This window comes from Electrona antarctica (genome assembly GCF_951216825.1).
Source record: "Electrona antarctica genome assembly, chromosome: 23".
NCBI classification, from domain to species: Eukaryota; Metazoa; Chordata; class Actinopteri; order Myctophiformes; family Myctophidae; genus Electrona; species Electrona antarctica.
In genome coordinates, this window is record NC_136804.1 from 16,950,444 (window position 1) to 16,973,691 (window position 23,248).

The following is a 23,248-nucleotide window of genomic DNA, read 5'->3' on the forward strand; positions in this document are numbered from 1 at the left end:
CCACAATTTAGTGAATCTCTCCCTGTGCGGCGAGCCTCCCCCTTCTTGACAACTTTGTGAGTAAACAGATCTTAAGATTGGTGTAGAATCACAATGAAGGGAGACTGCCACACAAGGGAGGGATAGGAGCATCCAGAGCAACATTAGAGTTGTCCGGGCCTGAAAAAGCTTAATAAAGCTAAATAAAAAACCAAATATGACCAAAACTAAACCTTTGCAAGGTCGAGACCGCCTGAAAGAGCCCAAGAGTCAAAACCCACCCAACCACCATCCCCGCCACCATGTTACAGTAGACTTGACTTTTTACTGAACATATTCTACATAACCTACTGTAAGCTTCTTTATAATTCCACCTTTGACATATTGTCATTGACAGATTGAATTAATTTAGATCTTAACCACATTAGCATAATTAGCTTTGCATTAATGAACTTTACAGAAATGAAGTGAACACATAAGCTTTACCCACCACACACACACACACACACACACACACACACACACACACACACACACACACACACACACACACACACACACACACACACACACACACACAAAAGCAAACATTAACTACAGATTGTGGGTAATGCTATTATTCTACCCTTTGTCCTATAGTACCACCAAGCTTTAAAAGTAAGTCATGAATTTGCAATTGGCCCAAGTGTTATTGATTCAGCCAGCTGTTGTAAGTATTCTCTGGGATTGTAAATGTACATTTGGGAAATAATGCATTTTACAAGCAAACAAACCTTCACACAGACATAAACCCACATCCATAGACACAGATCCACACCCACGCACACACTTCCACACTGAAAATTCAAAAGAAAAACAACAATGATAATAATACACACACACACACACACACACACACACACACACACACACACACACACACACACACACACACACACACACACACACACACACACACACACGAAAATAGCATAGAATAAAATCAGGGTAAAATAAATGGTAATAATAGTCATAGTAGTAAAAACAAACGTAAAAATAAATAATAAGTGTGTAAGGATAAGCTATGTGACATAAATGATTGAAGACATGAGTAGGCCATCTAGTCACTAGAATTAAGAACTAAAACAGTAAAGCAAAAACAGATGACAAAAACGTCATCATTACCAATCTTCAGTTGTCCTTGACATGCCTAGACTTTACTGAACAGTCTACAAAACTCTACAATATTAATTAAAGTTCCCGTTTTCGACTATACACCTCTCACCAAATTGAAGAGTAGTTTCTCTAGAAGATTCACCCATCGCCACTCGGTTTCAGCAACTCCTCTGCATCTTTGAGAACGCTGCGTCTCTTGGCCGCGGCACCAGGCCGGTCTCTGCCGGCTATCTGCCATCCAATGCGTCGCTGTTCTCGTTCCAGCTTCTCCCACTCCGACAGGTTGGTCTTTATGCCCAGTTCCGCCAGTCCCTCCGCTGCTTCCCATGCTGAATCGAAGATCTTCGGTCCTCTTGGTAGTTCCACTAACAGCCTTGAAGGATGGCGGGACTTGAATTTAATGTTCTTTGCTTTTAATTGTTGTTTAATATCGGAATATTCTTTACGCCTGCGTTGCACAGCGGGGGCGTAGTCATTGTCGAAGCCGATTCTGCTGCCTTTGTATTTCAGCTCTTTCTCACTCCATGCTTTCATGAGAACGTTTTGTTTGGTTTGGAAGTCGAGAAATCTAGCCACAAAAGACCTGGGAGGTGACGCTGCGTCTGGCTTCTTGCCTAATGAGCGGTGCATGCGTTCCAAGTGTAACTCAGTCTCGGGGGGTAGATGCAGCAGCTCTTTGATAAACTTTTCTCCCCATTTCACCGTGTCCCCAGACTCACTGTTTTCAGCTACATTGAATATTCTTATGTTGTTTCTTCTCGACGCTGTTTCTAGAAGTTCACATCTCTCTTCAAGTTGTCTTTCCCTCTTGAGAAGATAGCCAAGGAGTCGTTGATTGAGAGCGCAGCCATTTTCGTTTTCCCCGACCCTATTTTCAACTTCATCCATTCGGCTCCTCAGACCAGAAACCGATTGCTGTATCTCAGTCATAGACAGGGTCAGGGTCTCCAATTGTCCATTTACCTCTTGTCGGAAGGTTCTAATCTCCGCAAGAATCGTTGCCGTCGCGTTGTCGTTCATGTTTGGGGTTGCGCTGTCTTCGGGCTCTAGTGGTGGGCTGGGGGGCAATGGCGTCTCCACAGCCGAGAGCGGTGCCGAGTTCTCCGTGGTCTGCTTCACTTCGTCGTTGCACAGCCACTTGCACTTCCTCTTAATTCTTTTGCTTTTTCTTGCTTCTTGGTACATAGTTTGTTGAAAGTACTCTTTTAACTACAAAAACTTTTCGGGAATAAGTCTTTTTAAGGCGGTTTACATAATGGCTAGGTTAGAGCAAACTAGTGTGCTGCCTCCATTGCGGTGTCGTGGGCGGAGCCTTCACGAGATGTACTTTTACCAGAGAAACGCTTCAAATGCTGCTTTATTATCCAGGGAAACTTTGGCTCCCAGACGAACGTAAAATCTGCTCACTCTTGCAGAATGTGTGTCCTTTCATGGGGCTGAAGGTTGCTAGCTTGACACTGAAAAAGATTAGAGGCAAGGAAAACAATTTGTTTGCCTTTTGGCACTGCAGTGTAGTGCAGTGGTTCCCAAACCTTTTCATGTCAAGGACCCCCAAATTGACGCTAATTAGCCCGCAGACTCCCATTTGAAGAGATATGGCAGGGACCCCCATAAGAGAAGATTTTTACGGCTCTAGCAGTGATTCTCAACCCGTTTAATTTCAAGCACCCCCAGTTTGACCTGAATCAGGTTACTGGCCCCCATTTAATGGTATTTCTATCTCTGGGACCCCCAATTTATTATTGTAAAATCAATGTTAAAATTGACAGGTCCATAAGGGTCCATTTGGTTCCTAACTATCATTTAGCTGTGGACCCCCTGGAACTCCCTCAAGGACCCCTGGGGATCCCCGGACCCCACTTTGGGAACCAGTGGTGCAGTGCATAACATAATAGCCATTTTTGTGTGCATATTATTGTTGTTTCCTTGCATCTTGTATCTCCTGATCTTCTTCACTGACAGCGTGTGGGAGCCCTGTTCTCCCCATTGAGTCGAGTGGCCATGGTAACGATCATGGCGGCGGTGGCTCAGGGGTAGAGTGGCTGGATGGCAACCGCAAGGTTGCCAGTTCAAACCCGGCTCCCCCAGAGTTGGTGTCGAAGTGTCCTTGAGCAAGACACTGAACCCCGAATTGCTCCTGATGTGCTGGTTGGTGCCTTGCATGGTTTCCGCTGCCATCGGTGTGTGAATGGGTGAATGTAATGCACAATCTCTGTAAAGTGCCTTGGATAAAGGCGCTATATAAATGCACCATTTACCATTTATTTTATTTTATTGACGATTAAATCAAATAATTGATTGAATTGTATTTTTGGCAACATATAAATTCAAATAATATTTCTGTTTGCCTTTTAGGCTTTAAAAACAAAAACTGCACAGGGCAGACACACTTAAATATACAAAGAAATGACTGACAGTAACCGAAGAAAAATTGTGAAAATAGCTCATCTACAACGTGACGTGTTCTGAGCTTGTAGAGCATCCTCTTTTTTTTTCAACAGTTTAATTTATAGGCCTACTGATGAATGGAAATGATTCTGATGATTATGCAAAAACACTTATCTCAAATAATTGCGACCGGACGGGCGATTAAATTGTGATACAGCAGCCTGAAGGCGAACCGGTGGTGATGTGTTGTTGTGTTCCAGAGCCCTCTCCTGTGGACAGCGTGCTGATATCGGACTATAAGGAGTCGCCGGAGACGGGGGTGGTCTTTGAGATCAGCTCCCCACCCAACAATGTCTTCAGTCGGGTCAACATCAGCTACACCGAGGGCAGAGAGCAGCGAAACATGCTCTATAAAGGTAACGTCCTTGGGTTGGTTAGAGCATTGGTTCCCAAAGTAGGGTCCGGGGACCCCCAGGGGTCCTTGAGGGAGTTCCAGGGGGTCCCCAGCTAAATGATAGTTTGGAACCAAATGGACCCTTATGAGACTGTAACTCTGAGGGTCCATTTGGTTCCATTTGTACAGTCTCAGAGTTAAATGAACATTGATTTTACATTATAAATTGGAGACAGAAATGCGATTAAATGGGGGTCCGTAGAGGCGTAGACTAATGCATGTCAAACTGGGGGTCCTTGAAATTAAACGGGTTGAGAATCACTGCTAGAGCCGTAACAAAAAATCTTCGCTTACGTCCCTGGCATATCTCTTCAAATGGGGGTCCGTGGGCTAATTAGTGTCAATTTGGGGGTCCTTGACATGAAAAAAACAGTGGGTTAGAGTGACGCACGCTGTGAGCTTGTACATCTGCTATTTTTGAATAGCCAACGCAAAAACCGACAGAACCTTTCCTGGTTTTAATGGGTTAAAAAAACATAGCCGATCTATAAGCTGACAACATGTCGCGTTGTGAGCTTGTAGATCTGCTGTGTTCACTGCTTTTGACAATTCCTTAGGCCTTTTTTTGAAATGCTATTTACATTTTCACCTGGTGTTTTCATCAGGACCAGGCGACAATTATTTTAGCACTTTACCTTTCAACACACTAAAAAAACAAGTGTTATTGTTTTAACTGTGATGAAAAATGAAAACTGGGACATTTGAATGTTTTTGAGATATTTGTGGGGACACCCAGCTTGAAGCCGGGACAATCCCGGCCAAACCAGAACATCTGGTCACCACCGTACCTTGGGTTTGGCGCTCTACATTTATGCATGTAGTTAGTATATACAGTACAGGACATTCTCAGTCTCCCGGTTCGATTTCTAAGACTTAAAATGAGCGCTTTGCCCATATATCAACCATATCTTTATATAATTGCTCCTGCACTAATGCTCATTATAAGATGCTACGATTTTCGTCTACTCACAATGTGTAACGTGGTGGACTATGGACAGTTGAGAAACCCGCCTACCAGTGACATCATCGATGGGGATGCCAAGCTAACAGAAACTGCAGCCTTTCTCTTCCTGGAAAGACAGAAGCCATTGTTCTTGCATTAACCCATTCAGGACGGGAACCCCTTTTGGTGTTTTAAGCATTGTTTTAAGCATTAAAAAACAGCAGCACCAAATGCAGCGCTACTATTTTTAAAAAATCGTGAAAATGTGGCGCAAAACTTTGAATATATATTCTTTCGGAGCAAACGTTTTGAACTCAAATCTTTGCTTCTGGGTGGGGAAGGGGGGTCCCTGGAAAAACATATTTTCAGATGGGGTCCGCAGCCAAATACAGATAATTCCGGGGGACCTTGACATGGAAAAGGTTGAGCACCACTGACATAGAAACAGGTTTTTCAGAAAACTTTTAGGATTTAAAAAACTTTTTTTAGAATCGACCTCAGTCCTAAATTAATAGGACTAACAATACAACTAACAAAACAACATGTTTCTGAACTGTCCACAGTCCTGAGACACAGAATGAGTAGACAGAAATGGTGTCATCTTATTATGAGCAATAGCGAGGAGAAATTATACAAAGAGAGAAATTATACAAAGAGGTTGAAAACAATAATGTATAATAATTATGTTGCGTGTTGCTTTTCAATTGATTCGAATGTTACATTTATGATCACAATGAGACATTCTTTTTTGTAATGCTCATTTTATTTGTGGGTTTTCTTAGATTTCTACAAAGGTAAAACGGTGTTCAAACACTGGTTGCCGGGAACGTGTTACAGAAACATCACCTTCCAGCTGGTCTCTGAGGCCACCGTCAACAAGACCACCCTGGTCAGACACAGCGAGGTCACCCACAAACCCCTGCACCACAGAACAGGTAACTTCACTCACTAGACCACAAACCCCTGCACCACAGAACAGGTAACCCCACTCACTAGACCACAAACCCCTGCACCACAGAACAGGTAACTTCACTCACTAGACCACAAACCCCTGCACCACAGAACAGGTAACTTCACTCACTAGACCACAAACCCCTGCACCACAGAACAGGTAACTTCACTCACTAGACCACAAACCTGCACCACAGAACAGGTAACTTCACTCACTAGACCACAAACCCCTGCACCACAGAACAGGTAACTTCACTCACTAGACCACAAACCCCTGCACCACAGAACAGGTAACCCCACTCACTAGACCACAAACCCCTGCACCACAGAACAGGTAACTTCACTCACTAGACCACAAACCCCTGCACCACAGAACAGGTAACTTCACTCACTAGACCACAAACCCCTGCACCACAGAACAGGTAACTTCACTCACTAGACCACAAACCCCTGCACCAAAGAACAGGTAACTTCACTCACTAGACCACAAACCCCTGCACCACAGAACAGGTAACTTCACTCACTAGACCACAAACCTGCACCACAGAACAGGTAACCCCACTCACTAGACCAGTGGTTCCCAAAGTGGGGTCCGGGGACCCCTAGGGGACCTTGAGGGAGTTCCAGGGGGTCCCCAGCTAAATTATAGTGTTAAGGAGAGCTGGCTCTCATCACCCTCTCTGCCTGAACAAACTAAACTTACCCCACGGAGTGACAGGAAAAAACACAGACAACGGACATACTGTATTATTGGCTAATCAATAACACGGGAGGCCATCGTAGATTACACTGAAGTATAAAAAATAGGTTTATTCAAGAATCAAATGACTTTACAAAATAGTGAAAAATATAGGAGGCAGAGGAGAACAGAGTCCTCGGTCAGCCTGCAAAAATTAACAAGCACAACTCCCTATTCTTGTTATCTGGTTGAGTAAGAGATAAAGTTTAGAGGCGCGCAAGCAAAGATCTTCTTCTGCCTGAACAAAGGCAGATTCATACTTTTAACACCTCGGTTTTCAAAAGCGTCATGTTTAGAGTTATGCCCCGTCCAGGCGTGCTCATAGCAAGGGGCACGAGCGAACACATCCGTGGACACGCATCTGTCCAGCGTGAACGCGTAAAGAGTTCCTTCAGTTCATTCCTCGCCAAGGTCAGCAGCGTGAACGCGTAAAGGGTTTCTTCAGTTCATTTCTGGGTTACAGTACTTCAGTTCATTACTCAACTTGTAATGTCTGCTGCTATAGGCGAAACACCATATACAGCGACTGCAATAATGTAATGAGTGCATACAGTTGAAGAAGACGGAGGCAGATTTAACCCATCGGCTGCCTTGCAAAAAACACTGTTTCATGAGTATAATACATGTGGGGTCAGAACACATCATTTAAAACAGTATTACAGTAACACACACATAGGTGAAAGTCATGCGCTTTATGTCACACCAACATAAAATTATGTCCTCGTTACTGATTAAGCGCCGACTGGAGGTCTAGGGGCCAATTGGGACGTCGCTGGTTCTCCACTCACAACAGATAGACCCATAAGGGTCCATTGGCTCTGAGAGTGTACGAATGGAACCAAATACGGGTCCATTTGGTTCCATTTGTACACTCTCAGAGTTACATTAACTTTGATTTTACAATATACATTGGGGCCCCAGAGACATAAGGGCCATTAAATAGGGGACCATAGCCTAATTCAGGTCAAACCGGGGGCCCTTGAAATGAAAATGGTTGAAAATCACTGCTAGAGCCGCAAATATCTTCTCTTTTGGGGGCATATGTTTTCAAATGGGGGTCCGCAGGCTAATGAGTATCATTTTGGGGGTCCTTGACATGAAAAGGTTTTGGAACTCCTGCACTAGACCACAAACCTGTACCACAGAACAGGTAACCCCACTCACTAAAGTGCAGGTGTGTGCATGTTGTTTTAGAAACAGTAGCAGCATACAGTATGCAAGTGTGCACGTGTGCACAGTGCACGTGTTCTTTTAGAAACATTAGCATCACATGCAGGTGACATATGTGTAGTTTTAGAAACATTAACATCACATGCAGGTGACATATGTGTAGTTTTAGAAACATTAACATCACATGCAGGTGACATATGTGTAGTTTTAGAAACATTAACATCACATGCAGGTGACATATGTGTAGTTTTAGAAACATTAGCATCACATGCAGGTGACATATGTGTAGTTTTAGAAACATTAGCATCACATGCAGGTGACATATGTGTAGTTTTAGAAACATTAGCATCACATGCAGGTGACATATGTGTAGTTTTAGAAACATTAGCATCACATGCAGGTGACATATGTGTAGTTTTAGAAACATTAGCATCACATGCAGGTGACATATGTGTAGTTTTAGAAACATTAGCATCACATGCAGGTGACATATGTGTAGTTTTAGAAACATTAGCATCACATGCAGGTGACATATGTGTAGTTTTAGAAACATTAGCATCACATGCAGGTGACATATATATGTAGTTTTAGAAACATTAGCATCACATGCAGGTGACATATGTGTAGTTTTAGAAACATTAGCATCACATGCAGGTGACATATGTGTAGTTTTAGAAACATTAGCATCACATGCAGGTGACATATGTGTAGTTTTAGAAACATTAACATCACATGCAGGTGACATATATATGTAGTTTTAGAAACATTAGCATCACATGCAGGTGACATATGTGTAGTTTTAGAAACATTAACATCACATCACATGCAGGTGTGTACGTGTAGTTTTAGAAACATTAACATCACATCACATGCAGGTGTGTACGTGTAGTTTTAGAAACATTAACATCACATCACATGCAGGTGTGTACGTGTAGTTTTAGAAACATTAACATCACATCACATGCAGGTGTGTACGTGTAGTTTTAGAAACATTAACATCACATCACATGCAGGTGTGTACGTGTAGTTTTAAAAACATTAGCATCACATGCAGGTGCTGTGTACGTGTTCTTTTAGTAACATTAGCACCATCCACAAATACAGTAAAAGCCATCTTTGACATTTCTTGAAACATTTTGAAAGTGAACGTGGTTACGCGTGTCTGTGGGTTTTATAAATGCTGAGCCTGTGACTAAACAAACGATAATATCCATTGGAACCATTTCTTCCCCATTTTCTGAAAAGTTTCAGTTTAGATTTGAGGCCGACAGTGACGATTTGCTGCCCGAATGAAGCATAATAGTTTGTTGTTTTCGACTCAACAAGATGTCGTCGTCCCCCCCTCCCCCCAGCAGAGCCAGTGGCGTTTCCACTAATGACCGGGCTGAGTCAGAGAGGTTTCCCGCGGCCCAGCGTGCCGCGGGGGGGCCAGGCAATGCATTATTGATTGCATCTAAATACCAGCACTGCTTCTATTACTCTTTATCAAGTCACGACGCCACTGGCACTGTAACAGGCCAGGCGGCGTTACGGGACAACCCCATGCGTTTTCACGTTTCATTATCTGTCAACCTGACGTGCTTTTAAATCAGCAGGTTTTCAACCTGCAGGCCGGGGCCCACTGGTGGACCACAGATAATTGTCCAGGAAGGAAGTGAGTCCATGACATCAGAGACACTGGACTCACTGCTAAAATCTAAAATATCTAAAACCACATATTACACACATAACATAAAGACCCCCAGGAAAGTGTTCTAAATCTTCTAAACGTCATTAACATATTATTTTTTTGCAAAAAGGGTGAAGTGTCCCTTTAACTACATTAATGTAAAACCTTGAAAAACGAGTATTCATTGTGATACCAATAGTTAAGAACTCAAAAAAGAAAGTACACAAAGTATGAAAATGCACGTGGCCCACCCCCCAAGTGTTAAGTGGTCAGATTCTCAAGTAGGCCCTGGTCAAGGGAAGGCCAACCTGAGCTTTAAAACACGGATTCCCAAACAGTGGGTCAGAAAGCTGTGACGTGTTGAGAGCTTGTAGGTTGGCTATTTTCACTGGGTCCTGGGGAGACATCAGATTTGTCTTTTGGGTCTAAAAGGTTTGGTAAGTGCTGCTTTAAAGAACTCCGCTGAGAGGCGTGTGCATCGGTCAACCTCCTCTCTCTTTCTCTCCCTGTTGGCTCGCAGTCCCCAACCCTCCCCTCAACATCTCCCGCAAGATCGTCCACCTGCACCAGCGGGCGGCGTCAGCGAGGGACAGCCTGGACGGTGGCCCCGCTCCGGAGGGAACGCAGGAGAGCCCTCAGCTCCGCCGGGCCCGGGACCTCCTCCTCATGGAGGAGGAGGAGGAGACAGAGCAGGAGGACATCACCCCTGGGGAGGCGCCGGGCAATGCCACCCAGATCCCCTACGAGCCCTCGCACAACTTCACCTCTGTCACTGGTAGGCACAACTTCACCTCTGTCACTGGTAGGCACAACTTCACCTCTGTCACTGGTAGGCACAACTTCACCTCTGTCACTGGTATACAACTTCACCTCTGTCACTGGTATACAACTTCACCTCTGTCACTGGTAGGCACAACTTCACCTCTGTCACTGGTAGGCACAACTTTACCTCTATCACTGGTAGGCACAACTTCACCTCTGTCACTGGTATACAACTTCACCTCTGTCACTGGTATACAACTTCACCTCTGTCACTGGTAGGCACAACTTCACCTCTGTCACTGGTAGGCACAACTTTACCTCTATCACTGGTAGGCACAACTTCACCTCTGTCACTGGTAGGCACAACTTCACCTCTGTCACTGGTATACAACTTTACCTCTGTCACTGGTAGGCACAACTTCACCTCTGTCACTGGTATACAACTTTACCTCTGTCACTGGTATACAACTTCACCTCTGTCACTGGTAGGCACAACTTCACCTCTATCACTGGTATACAACTTCACCTCTATCACTGGTATACAACTTCACCTCTATCACTGGTAGGCACAACTTCACCTCTATCACTGGTATACAACTTCACCTCTATCACTGGTAGGCACAACTTTACCTCTGTCACTGGTAGGCACAACTTTACCTCTATCACTGGTAGGCACAACTTCACCTCTATCACTGGTAGGCACAACTTCACCTCTGTCACTGGTAGGCACAACTTCACCTCTGTCACTGGTAGGCACAACTTTACCTCTGTCACTGGTAGGCACAACTTTACCTCTGTCACTGGTATACAACTTCACCTCTATCACTGGTAGGCACAACTTCACCTCTATCACTGGTATACAACTTCACCTCTATCACTGGTAGGCACAACTTCACCTCTGTCACTGGTAGGCACAACTTTACCTCTGTCACTGGTAGGCACAACTTCACCTCTATCACTGGTAGGCACAACTTCACCTCTATCACTGGTAGGCACAACTTCACCTCTATCACTGGTAGGCACAACTTCACCTCTATCACTGGTAGGCACAACTTTACCTCTATCACTGGTAGGCACAACTTCACCTCTATCACTGGTAGGCACAACTTCACCTCTGTCACTGGTAGGCACAACTTCACCTCTGTCACTGGTAGGCACAACTTCACCTCTGTCACTGGTAGGCACAACTTCACCTCTGTCACTGGTAGGCACAACTTCACCTCTGTCACTGGTAGGCACAACTTTACCTCTGTCACTGGTAGGCACAACTTCACCTCTATCACTGGTAGGCACAACTTTACCTCTGTCACTGTAGGCACAACTTCACCTCTGTCACTGGTATACAACTTCACCTCTGCCACTGGTATACAACTTCACCTCTGTCACTGGTAGGCACAACTTCACCTCTGTCACTGGTAGGCACAACTTCACCTCTGTTACTGGTAGGCACAACTTCACCTCTATCACTGGTATACAACTTCACCTCTGTCACTGGTAGGCACAACTTCACCTCTGTTACTGGTAGGCACAACTTCACCTCTATCACTGGTAGGCACAACTTCACCTCTAGGTAAACCATGGAGAGTTCCCTAGATTAGGAGATACGAGCCATTCTTTCAGAGCCGCAAACAAGGAAGTGAACGGCAGTGCGCATGTGCAAATCAACAAGGAGTACATTACAAAACGAGAGGCCAACCTAAAAAAATAAATATCAATAAAAAAGACCAAAAGACGCCTATACACGTCTTTAGCATCCCGTGGTTTTGATATAAAAGATGTGTATTCACGTCCAAGGCAAAAATTGTGTTAAAGCTCTTCATGGTCTGCCACCTAGCTATCTAATCTGTCTGTGCATAACTGTAGCTATACCGTATATAAATAAAGTCTATCATCACTATTATTATTATTGTTATCTTTGCAGACGACGCCGACGTGACAGCCAACGGTACCAGCCTGCAGGGGGGCGCCGCGGTCACGCAGTCCTATTGGCCGGTCGCCACGGGCGGCCCGCCCCCCGCCGCCGAAGAGGAGGAGTTTGTGAACGTGGCGGCGCCGGAGTACGAGGACTCCAACGAGCCCGGCTCGGCCATGGGCGGGCCGCCGTCCGAGCCCCTGGTCCTGCCCACCAAACTGCCCCCCATACTGCTGGAGCTCCGCTGGCTTCCCCCCCGACCGCCCACCACCTACGATGGCTTCAACGTTTACATCTACCGAGATGGTAAGCTGCTGCTGACTATAGGGGTGCGACAGTAACTGTAAAACATTATCTAACAACTAATCAAAACAAATGACAATAAGAATCTGTTTTATTATCTGTTCTAAATGAACTTGACCACGAATTAACAGGAATACAATGAATTCATGATACATTCATGGTGAATCAGTGTAGAGGTTAATCATGAATTCATCATTAATGAAGTGTTAAATCATATTTGCCTAAATTAAAAAGGGTATCTTTGAAAAATAAAGAAAAGGTCCCGCACACTGTCAGACACTAAAAACAGACACAGACACAAAAAAATGTTTTTTAGATCGACGTTTCGGTCGATTAGACCTTCATCAGGACAGACAAATCATATTTGCCTGCCTGAACAAAACCAAACTCAATTTTCATGCACCCATGTGCAATGTTGCCATGTCTGTTTATGTTAAGCGACTTTAGGCTTGTTTTTCTGTAAAGTCACTTGTAAATATAGCTTGTTGCATTATTATTATTATTCTTTTTTTTGGGGGGGGCGGGGTCCTTGTTTCTCTGTGTACAGTAGTAGTGTACAGTAGTTGCTTATTTGGGCTTGTTTCCTAATGTTGTTTATAAACCAGTGGTTCTTAAACATTTTCTTGGCAAGGACCCCAGATTATTATGTATTTGTCCGCAGACTCCCCCATCTGAAAATATTGTGTGCCAGCATCACAACGAGCCGCGATGCGACACGTCGTGAGCGTGTAGATGGGCTATTTTCAAATAGCCGCAGCCTAGTCGCTTCTTTTAGGCTTAGTTTTCGTGGGACCTGGTTGCTTATTTCTCACGCGGAAAATCTGCCAACGATGCCCGTTGTCGTGTGTTGCTTTGACCAGCTTCCTCTCGGCGTGCGTCCCACAGGTAACTCCTCAGAGACGGCCACGGTCGACGAGAACACTCACGAGTTCTTCACAGAGCTGACGGAGACCGGAGTCTACCACGTCCTGGTCCGGACGCTCAGCTCCGCCGGAGACTGTGAGGCCCGGGAGAGCTCCGCCCACACGGGATTCACCTTCTACCTTAGTAAGTAGAACCACAGGGCTGATCCCTTCTGCCTCAGTATATGTACAGAACATTATACCAGGGAAATATTTAATACAAATAAAAATAGATTTAGAGAACCTTATTAGAGAGCTGTATCGACTATGGAATGACGTCCAGAGGCTGTTGAATATGTTTCACAGCAGGTTCACTTAGTTATTTTAGTCGAAACAAGTGGTAGACTTAAACCCATTAACACTTGCATGACTTAAGTAAGGCCAGGTACCACACAAGCTGACTTCCTGCAATGGTTATTGGCTACTGTCTCCAGACGCTTTGGAGGCAGAGGACAGGGTGAGATGGAGGCAGATGATTCGCTGTGGCGACCCCCTGAAGGGAAAAGCCGAAAGGAAAAAAAGATACCGTAACTTTCAAGATGTTCAAAAATGTTCACAAATTGCAGATGTACAAGCTCGTTGTAGCTTGTATATCTGCTATTTTTGAGAACCACTTTTTTAAATCCTGAGAGTTTTCTGATATAGCTAAAATCTAAAATGACACAGAAGCCTGCTTTAAATGGGTTAATGGTCCTGTACACTAGTACAGTATGTCCCTTTTTGTGCTTCAGGGAAATCATCTATGTTCAATAAATAGTATTGTCCTCCCCCAAAACACATCCCTAAAGGAGCTTTACAGCACATTTGCCCTCATGTGCAGTAGTATTCCCTATCCTATGAATTATGTATTATGTTTGAGTCTACAGAACCAAACGCACCACGGACAAAACAACATTGTTGACTGGACACATGGTCTTAGGTTACGGAGAGAGCGCTCATTTTGTACTTGAACTTGTACTTGTACTAAGTTGCTTTTTACACCACTGTTTTTTTTGGGGGGGAGCAGGTAGCAATGGAGAGCTGTTGGACCAGCCCAGGGAGCGGCCACAGGCCGTGAGCGTCAGACTGCTGGGCTCCAGCACGGCAGCGGTGTCCTGCGGTCCGTCCTCCGAGAGTCACAACGGCAGCCTGGTGTCTGTGCTGTCCACCACCTGCCTCAAGCCCAGCCTGAGCCAGCGCATGGAGACCACCTACTGCAGCGAGGTAGGAACAGTAATGAACTGTCTAGGCTTGTCGGGAGCAAAACAAACCTGATCGGGACATCCCTAGTATCAATTTTATATCCATTATCATGATATTAGACTGGATATTGTCTGTGATTTTGGATATTGTACTATTGTGATATTGCATAAGTGTTCTAAAAATATAAATATTGTATCGGGAAAAATCTGTATCAAAATCAAATGATCGGATCGGGAGCAAAGAAACGTGATCGGGACATCCCTAGTAATAACAGTAACACACCAATGTAAATCTCGTCATTTCAAATAAAGCCATTGTCTGCCAATGACGTGATATTGTCGTCATTTAAGGGTTTATATTGATTAAGTTAAATCGCTCTCGTATGCAACATATGAATGCCTCTCGTTTGCTAGTAGATCGACAAAACCGGAAATAAACCGGAAGTAAAAAAAAAAGTCTGGCTCCATCCATCTCCATTTGTTTAATTTTTTTCAAATGCTTTTATCTCGGATTCTTTTCCCAGATTCCGTTTTTCATTTTTTTTTGTTTTAGCAAAACAAGCTTTATTCACTCCCGATCACTAAAGCCACTAAAACCACTAAATCACTAAAACCGTGATCAGCAACGATCACGGTTACAAGATTTTTGTTTCACTTCCGGTTCACGCCCTGTGAATTTTTCGCCTACAGAATGAAAAAGTGTGTGTGTGGGGGGGGGCTATTCAAAGTATTCAAGTATATATACTTTCCCATTGTTTGCACAGGAGAACACAACAAGTGACATCATCAGCAACCTGACCCCCGGGGCCCAGTACAGAGTGACGGTGTACCACACCAACGGACCCCTCATCAGCCCCCCCTCTGAGTCCGTCATCATCGATATAGGTGAGCCCCTCTCCCTCATCACAACCCTCTCTCTTATCAAAGCCCTCTACCTTATCAAAGCCCTCTCCCTTATCAAAGCCCTCTCCCTTATCAAAGCCCTCTACCTTATCACAACCCTCTCCCTTATCACACCCCTCTCCCTTATCAAAGCCCTCTCCTTATCACAACCATCTCCCTTATCAAAGCCCTCTACCTTATCACAACCCTCTCCCTTATCAAAGCCCTCTACCTTATCAAAGCCCTCTCCTTATCACAACCCTCTCCCTTATCAAAGCCCTCTCCCTTATCAAAGCCCTCTCCCTTATCAAAGCCCTCTACCTTATCAAAGCCCTCTACCTTATCAAAGCCCTCTCCCTTATCAAAGCCCTCTACCTTATCAAAGCCCTCTCCCTTATCACAACCCTCTCCCTTATCAAAGCCCTCTCCCTTATCAATGCCCTCTCCCTTATCAAAGCCCTCTACCTTATCACAACCCTCTCCCTTATCAAAGCCCTCTCCCTTATCAAAGCCCTCTACCTTATCACAACCCTCTCCCTTATCAAAGCCCTCTACCTTATCAAAGTCCTATCTATCAAAACCCAGGAAAAGTGAAACATGGAGACACAATGTTTGTGACCGACAGCAACAGTATATCAATGTATGAACATTTATTTTCATCTCACACCACAGATTGTTACATGTTTTCGTCCTGCATGCATGAATGGAGGAATCTAGTGACCAAAGAGCTGATTAGTTCACAGTGATGCTAAAAGGCTGCATTTTGCATTATTACTACTACTGTACATTGCGGTATTGATACTTTTACTGAAGTGTGTAAAACATTGGAGTGCTTTCTCCACCACACCCCCTCGTCCCCCCCGGTCCAGAGCCCACGGGAGTGCGTGAGCTGGTGGTGTACCCTCTGAGCCCCACGGCGGTCATCCTCAGCTGGCAGAGGCCGTACCACGTGGCCTTCCGCAAGTACGTGCTGCAGACCTTCTTCTTCAACCCCGTCACCCTGGCCTCGGAGTGGACCACCTACTACGAGATCGCCGCCACCGCCTCTGTCATCGCCTCCGTGGTAAGAAGAAGAACGTTGCTGCATTACGTTATTATGACCGTTTGTGTTCCAAATGGATCCAATGAGGCTATTATTTAGCCACAAGCTCTTGTTAAGACTTTTCATTGGTTCAGTATTTATAAACCCACAGGCCCACTTAATTACTTTCACTTATGTAGAAAGTTTGACATGTAACGATATATCGTATATCCTGATATATCGAATTTAAACAGGCCACAATATTAATCGATTTAATAAAAAAAGATTTTTTTTACGGGGGCTAGTGAATTATTGTGTGTGTGATATGAAATGTGTCTGGCAGAGGGGTAAAGGTCGGAGCGAATTTCTGAGGACATAAATCGACAGTGAGTGAACCCAGATGCAGAACAGACAAAGGAAACGTAGATAAAGTGAACTAAAAGGTCTTTATTCACTAAATAACAAAAGGTACAGACTCCAAGAGCCGAATAATAACTAGAATAGGACTTCACCAAACAAAAAGCATAAGCATGGATCCCCAGTAGCAAGGAGCATAGGTAGATCTTCTGTTTTCTTCTGTCCGGGTTGGAGCTGCGTTGGAAGCTGTCAGGCTGACTAGTACTAGCTGCACCAGTGTGTGCACTAGCTGGAAATATCACTGAGGTCACATTCACACCAGAAAGCTTTACTGCGATTAAAACAAATCCTGCTGCGCATTGTCCGAAAGTTCACTTCGTTTGGCAGGTGTGAAGGCTCATTCGAATCCTAATGCGCAGCAAAGAACCACATTCTACTCCGCCCAAAAACGGGGGTTTCGCTTCGCTTCCAATTGCACTTGATTTCGATTCGGTGCAGGTGGGAATGCAATCCGCAGCAAATGAAGCAAACGATGTGGCGGGTGAGGACCCTTTATATACTCTATGGTGAGGACTCGGAGCTGAACACAGTTGGAGTCCAGTTGGGGTCCAGTCCCAGACGGCACGACACATGAACGTTATGAGTATAATTTTATCACCATAGATTTCACTGTGTAGGCTAGTTTATGAATGGAACACATTGATAAAGGTCCCCCTGCTGAGTTTCCAATTGCTGCGGATGACAGTGTGAAGGCAAACCGCAGCAAATTAAATATGCAAGAATCCCAATTGCTCCGCCCATTCGCATCGAGTCTACTGAAGTATTAGGTGGGAATGTGACCTGAGTGTAGTCACAGCCAGGTTTAAGTAGCCAGCCAGGTGATTGCAGAATGGAGAACAGCCAGGTGATTGCAGAATGGAGAACAGCCAGGTGATTGCATAATGGAGAACAGCCAGGTGATTGCCAGGACACACCTGCCCACAAGCAGAGTGCAGCTCCAACCTAAAGGACGTACGAGCAGAGAGCACAGAGAGACAAGACAAGCCGCTTTCCGCAGCTATCTAGTGGGGTGTTGGTGACAACCTACGCAAAACGCAGCGAGAAAACGCACCAGTGTGCAACCACCTTAAGAGTCCCTCTTTAAAATGCAACTGAAAATAGCAGAGTGGGTCTCATTCTGTTCCAAAATGACACAAAGCAGACATTGCACAACCTGCCAGGGGGTCGACTCAGTGCTGCAGTATACCTTCCTGGTCTCAATGCATTGTGCGTGAACGTCATTTTCTTCACAGAGAGTCACCGACCTGCTCCCAGCCTGGTACTACAATTTCCGCGTATCCATGGTAACATGGGGGGACCCGTCGCTCAGCTGCTGCGACAGTTCTCCCGTCAGCTTCGTGACAGGTACAGTATAATATCTGTGTGACGACAGGTACATGTCTATCTGTGTGACAGCTACAGCTAGTGAAAACAATCTTTGAAAAATGTGCCTGTGGATGTTACACTGTTGCGTAACTGCTTCCTCCGGAGCGACACCCTTTAGCTGTCCTGACGGTACTTTTCCTGTCCTCAACGTTTCTTTCATCAACCCTGTTCCGCATGGATGATCATTTGACCTAAAACACGCATGCACGCACACACACACACACACACACACACACACACACACACACACACACACACACACATGCACACTAAAGCCAAGGGTCTTTGAAAGAGGTTGAGAGTCAAAGGCCTATCAGTGTCTCTCTCTCTCTCTTGCTCCAGCCCCTGAGGCTCCTCCCATGTTCAGAGTGAAAGACCTAACTATGGGTGCGTTCGAATATGCATCCGTTTTCGCAGCTGTCTTTCACATAGACACGGTCTTTCACCCTTTGAGCAGTGCTGCGTCCTTCCCGACCAACATGGTCTCCGCTGAGAAGTTGATATCATCTCGTTGAAGAGCACAATGTACTTTATGAAAAGCAACATGCAGACTTCAGAGAGAGAGAGAGAAAAAACACGGTGACATGATCGCATCTAATCAACTTCTAGTGAAGCAGGGACCCATTAAAGGCTCTTGAGTCTTTATAAAACTGTGTTGTACATTTTCAAAATAATGATCAGATCTGCTACGAATATAAATAATACGCATCGCACTCAGTGTGCAAGGATGTTTTGGGTGACGTTTATCTTTTGTGGATTGCGGATACGCAAAACGCAGCAAAAGAAGGCGTCCTCTGTGCAAACACCTTAACTGCTGTATGTGTGTGTGTCTCTCTCTCTCTGCAGCCCCCGAGGCTCCTCACATCTCCTCGGTGGACTACTCCCACGGGGTGCTGTACGTGCGCTGGACCTACGGGGAGCTCTTCATCGACCTGTCCCACTCGCGCATGCTGCACTGGCAGGTGGTGGCCCTGGGCAAGAAGGGACCCAGGAGGAGCTACTCCATCGACGTGAGTCCCTCCCTCTCTGCCCTCGAGGGCTGATTCATTCATTCATACTGTACCATAGAGCAGTGGTCCTCAAAGTGTGGTCCCTGAGGGAGTTCCAGGGGGTCCCCAGCTAAACGATAGTTTGGAACCAAAAAAAACAAAACAACTAATAATAATAATAACATAATAATTATTACATAACACATTCCTAAAACACTGACATGGACACGCACACTCATACACATTCATTGTTGTGTTTTATTTTTTTAAGGGACTGCAATGGAAATAAGCCGTTGGCTTTCTTGCATTTATCCTTTTGATGGTGATGTAGAACTATGTGCATTTTTCTGTACATGTAAACATTGTCAATAAACATATCAAATCATATCAATCAAATGGACCCTTATAGGTCTGTAACTCTGAGAGTGTACAAAGAGACCGTAGACTAATGCATGTCAAACTGGGGGTCCTTGAAATTAAACAGGTTGAGAATCAATGTTAAAGCCGTAGAAATCTTCTCTTAAGGGGATCCCTGGCATATTATTTTCAAATGGGGGGTCCGTGGGCTGATAAGTGTCAATTTGGGGGTCCTTGCCATACAATAGTTTGGGAACCACTGCCAAAGTGCATGCCGTCGTGACTCGTGGCACCCTAGGGTGCCGTGACGCCAGCCCAGGGGTGACACGGAACACTTTGATGTATTTGTATCAAACAATGTCACTTCAGTTTACCGTAACCATAGAAACATAGGTTTCTCAGAAAACTGTATTATAGTAAAGAATTTCCACCAAGGCAAAAAGGAACATACTGCAGTTTGACACGTTCATAATCTCCCTTGTGGGTCCATTCTTACACTGTTAACATTGTTAAATAAACATTATTATATCTTGTGGGTCCATTCTTACTGTTAACATTGTTAAATAAACATTATTATATTTTGCTGAGCGCGAGCACATAATTGGACAGACAGGGGCAGCTTGTTAGACTGTGGGTAGGTGAGGCTGTCTATTGATTATGTCCCCAGGGTTCGTCGAGGGGCTAATTAAAACAACACTCCTGCCCACCAGGAGATCTCACATCTTCGCCTCCTTTTCTAAAGCCAATTATCTGCAGAAGCAGACAGAGATTTAGCCCAGATAACTTGGCGTATAATTGAGTTTGGGCCAAACGTTCCAATGCTTCCAGAGCCTTTTGGGCTCCTAATTGGCGCTGACTGATGGTGTCTGTCTCCAAACTCAGAAAAACAAAGGATTATAATCCCAATGAGAAGTGCTGCAATGTTGTTCCTATTTTATTATACTTAAAGGAGCACTTCACCCATTTTCTTTTTTTTTACTTTTTTATCCCGCAATTTTACAACCCATTTATTTCACCCAGTGTCGATTATGTAATCCTGGTAGGTGTGAGGCGACAGCACTACCGACTGTGCCGTACTGTGCCCCTCTTCACCCATTTTCAACCATATATTCATATATACGATGCCTTCTCACTCTATGTCTCACTGGTGGGCTATCGTGGACAGATAAGATACCTGTCTACATGACATCATGGATGTAGATTGGCTATTTTATAGCAATTCAAACCTCAAAAAAGAAGAAAAAAAGAATTTGCCTATAATGAGATGCCCCAAAATAAGGAACATGCTAAAAAAATACCTTCTATTACTGGCACACTGAGGAGAGTATTGGAGAGGAGAGGAGAGGAGAGGAGAGGAGAGAGAAATATGGGGGGAGGGGGTACCTGTAAGAAATGTATGCTATCATGTATTTTTTGGCTGTGTTTTTTGAGGGGCACTAGCACTAGCCTCCTATATTCAGCTATTAGTGTAGATTTTCGTCTTACACAAACATTCCATTCCAATTGACAATGAATGGAGAATTTATGCCATAAGTGTCTGAGCAAATCAGATGTACGATGATAAGAGATCCCTCACTTCACACGGGTGTGCTTTTTATTATTCATGTGCTTTCCATGTAGCATCACTCAGACTCATTCAGGCAGCGTGAGGAAACGACATGGATGTTGTATATTCACCGTTCAATGGAGCGGCTGTCACACACCGTGATGGAGAGCCACATGGACGCGGTGTGGCGCCGCGGAAAAATGATTTGTCACCAGCCACCAAAGTGTCACCAAGTGACAAATGCAGGCTAGTGTTGCTCGTGCGATAGCACCGCTCGGATCGGCTGCAGAATTGACAGCTTTGCCTGGGGGCGGGCTGCGATCGATACTTAACCCATTCTGGGCGGGAACCCCTTTTTGGTGTTAGCATTATGTTATGCTTTAGCTATTGAAAAATAGCAGATCTACAAGCTCATAGCGCGCCACCGAGTGGCGCGCTACGAGCTTGTAGGTCTGCTATTTTAACGACTGACATAGAAACATAGCTTTTTCAGAAAACTGTCATTTTCAAACAGACATGTTTAGAATCTGATCTCAGGTCAAAATGGGTTAAGACTGATGAGATTGATTCCAGGCGGGGGGGATTTCATCCGATGTTGTGTGAGAGCCTCCTAGCTGGTCCACTGATCGAGAGAATGACTCCATACTGTACATTACCACGTTAATACTATACATCGCTTCATCCTCCCGTTCATCCCACGTGCCCGTCCTCCCTCTAACTCCGCATCCCTCCTTAATACTGTACGTCACTTCATCCTCTCCCTTCCCTTCCCAGTTCCCTCCTCCCTTCCCTCAGCCCAACAACCGGTCGCCCCCCTCCTCCGCCCCCGACTTACCTCACTCTACTTCTCACCTCCCCCCATCATTCCTCATCCCTCAATCAATCTCCATCGATCCATGTCGTTTCTATGCAATAAATCCAACCAACTCCATTATTGTTTGATGGTGTGGTTTTCACTAGTGAATGTACATTACAAGATGTTTTGTCCAAACATGAGGTCTAAAACAACAGCTAGCAAGCTTCTCACGAGTGACGTTGGGATTCACGACACGTTGTGAGCTTGTGTCAGAATCAGAAACAACTTTCACTGGTTTACAGATAGTGGGTGAATGTAATTGTTTGTTTTTTTAATGATTGTGAAATGGTTTCCGGGTTAAAGATGTTTAGAGAAAGGTTTACAATTAGAACAAGATTCAGGTTGGGGTTAGTGTTCAGATTAGGCAACTCATTTACTGCCGGAGTAAATAAATACATTATTCATCCCCCTGCCAGCGATTTTTCATTTTTTCTTGCCTTTTAAGTAATCACAGAATATTTATGTTCAGTACGATCGATCCCCCAATCGTTAGTAAACAGAGGCTTTGTCTGTGCTTCAACAAACAAAAAAGGGTAGAAAAATATTTGATTTTGGAAATGGAACGACACGGAAGTGTCAGAAGGGACAGAGATTTCGCAATCACGTGATCTCATGTTTGTCTGTTTGACTGAGAGTGAAATGGTGACTCATTATGTTAGCGGAGAGCGCCATCTAGCGTAAACACTGAAAACACGAGCCAAAATACATCCTTGGCGGTCAAGTTAGATTGCAGTAGCGTCATGGGTGATTTATAATTAGTTATTAGCGCGCTTGTGTCGTGCACCAAAAATAGCCGATTTACAAGCTCACACTACATCACAGCGCGACTTGTTGTGAGCTTGTAGATTTTTGGCTTTAGGTTTACGGTTAAAATGCCCTAAAATTTGTAAAAAGAATTTGTGTGTGTCGGGTCGTTCCAGGTGACGCGCAACGTGATGCGGGCCAGCCTGCCGCTGCCTCCCGGGGACATCTACAACCTGACGGTGACGGCCTGCACCGAGCGGAGCCGAAACACCTCCATGGCCAACATCATCAAACTAGGTCTCACACACACACACAAACACACACACACACACACACACACACACACACACACACACACACACACACACACACCATATGTAACTCTGAGTTATGAACTAAACAGGAACCTGACGATTTGGGACGGTTTCAGTTTTTATTCTTTTGAGTGATGCTGTAGTATGATCAAGCAGGGCGTTAAATTACACCAAAAGTTAAAATATGGAGATAAGAGGTTTCTGCCTGACAGCAACGATATGTATTTTTGGGGCCAGTGAGGAAGTGTC

General features: G+C 44.7%; 1 protein-coding gene across 1 annotated transcript in view; it reads left to right on the forward strand.

Annotated features, from left to right (window-relative positions):
• Window positions 1–23,248, forward strand: part of ptpro (protein tyrosine phosphatase receptor type O) — a 94,213-nt gene that overhangs the window by 38,798 nt on the left and 32,167 nt on the right. The window contains exons 3-13 of the mRNA XM_079494723.1: window positions 3,783–3,938; window positions 5,702–5,854; window positions 9,969–10,223; window positions 12,132–12,428; window positions 13,311–13,476; window positions 14,338–14,530; window positions 15,273–15,393; window positions 16,260–16,453; window positions 18,061–18,172; window positions 19,040–19,203; window positions 22,862–22,982. Of these exons, the coding sequence (XP_079350849.1) occupies window positions 3,783–3,938; window positions 5,702–5,854; window positions 9,969–10,223; window positions 12,132–12,428; window positions 13,311–13,476; window positions 14,338–14,530; window positions 15,273–15,393; window positions 16,260–16,453; window positions 18,061–18,172; window positions 19,040–19,203; window positions 22,862–22,982 (1,932 nt within the window). The remainder of the gene's footprint in view (window positions 1–3,782; window positions 3,939–5,701; window positions 5,855–9,968; window positions 10,224–12,131; window positions 12,429–13,310; window positions 13,477–14,337; window positions 14,531–15,272; window positions 15,394–16,259; window positions 16,454–18,060; window positions 18,173–19,039; window positions 19,204–22,861; window positions 22,983–23,248) is intronic.